General features: G+C 40.8%; 1 protein-coding gene across 1 annotated transcript in view; it reads right to left on the bottom strand.

Moving 5' to 3' along the window:
* Positions 1-827, bottom strand: part of cxcr3.2 (chemokine (C-X-C motif) receptor 3, tandem duplicate 2) — a 2339-nt gene extending 1512 nt beyond the window's left edge. The window contains exons 1-2 of the mRNA XM_020590169.1: positions 664-827; positions 1-333 (exon numbers count right to left, since the gene is read on the bottom strand). The exon at positions 1-333 is cut by the window's left edge and continues 1512 nt beyond it. Of these exons, the coding sequence (XP_020445825.1) occupies positions 1-333; positions 664-699 (369 nt within the window). The 5' untranslated portion in view covers positions 700-827. The remainder of the gene's footprint in view (positions 334-663) is intronic.
* Positions 828-1198: the final 371 nt, after the last annotated feature.

A 1198-nucleotide genomic window follows, 5' to 3' on the forward strand; every position in this document is an offset into this window, starting at 1 on the left:
AGCAGCCAAACCAAACACCCACTCATGAGCCCACTGCACTGCAAACAGGGGCAGGGTGAAGGCCAGCAGGAGGTCAGAAATGGCCAGGTGAAGGAGGAAGGTGTCGGTCAGAGAGAAAGCACAGGCTCCACCCCTCTGAGAGTTGCGGTAGCGTCGGATCACACAGAGCACCAGCACGTTGCCCACAACAGCCAGGAGGAACACCAGGCTATACACAACAGGAGTGTATCTTTGTGCAAACCCATAAATGTCCTCTCGTATGCACGGGGCTACGTGAATCCTGCTTGTCCCGATTTCTGTGGTGCCATTTTCCTCATAATAATCATTGAAGTCCTTAAAAACAGACAAACAGAGTTCAATCAAATGCTTGAAAGAAATGAGTTATTCACAAAAAAGATTTCTTCATTAATGGGTTTCCACCCATTTCAGAATTTCACAAACATTTTGTTAAGCTCCTAATTTACTCAAGGGAACCTTCTGACATTGAAATGTCCTATTTCAGTATTAGCACTGATTAAAAAGCACCAGTGGGAGATCATTCATGTTTGTGCTAGATATTGTAATATCAACTGATTAGCAATCATCTACAATGATGGTTTACTTGCTTTTGTTAAAGAAATCTCAGAGTCTGTCTAATAAATATATTATAGAAAATCCTCTTACCCAGTAATTGTATGTGGGTGTCACAATTTCATCCATATTTGTGGCAAACACAGATGCAGTAGAATACCTGAAACCCTCCAAGAGTCAAGCGAGTACACTGACACTCATGTAAACACATAAGCCAAACACCCCTTTTCACACTCCAGTGGCCACGTTTGTCTAAGTGAGGGAAGATCAGAAAGAAGAAGTCCACATTTCAGGAACTGAATACTTGCATATCTTAAACAGATGCATCCATAACCGCAGAAGGAATTGATGACTGTCTCAGGGAAATTGTGACATGTATTTTTAAAACATGGCTGCAGCCAACTTTAAACCTCCATTGGACAGACGTGTACGACTGATGTAGTCTGTATGGAAAAATGTACTATGTATGGAAAAACATTCTATTATCTGGATTGTGCACACACATGCAGATCCAAATCCATGTTATAAAATGCTTATATATCATTATATCAAAAAGGAACAATGTTTGTGGGAATTTATCCCTGAAGAAGCAGAAGCTGGTTTTGCAAAACAATCCTTCACTAACAGA

This window comes from Monopterus albus, unplaced genomic scaffold (genome assembly GCF_001952655.1).
Source record: "Monopterus albus unplaced genomic scaffold, M_albus_1.0 scaffold11.1, whole genome shotgun sequence".
In the NCBI taxonomy this organism is placed as follows: domain Eukaryota; kingdom Metazoa; phylum Chordata; class Actinopteri; order Synbranchiformes; family Synbranchidae; genus Monopterus; species Monopterus albus.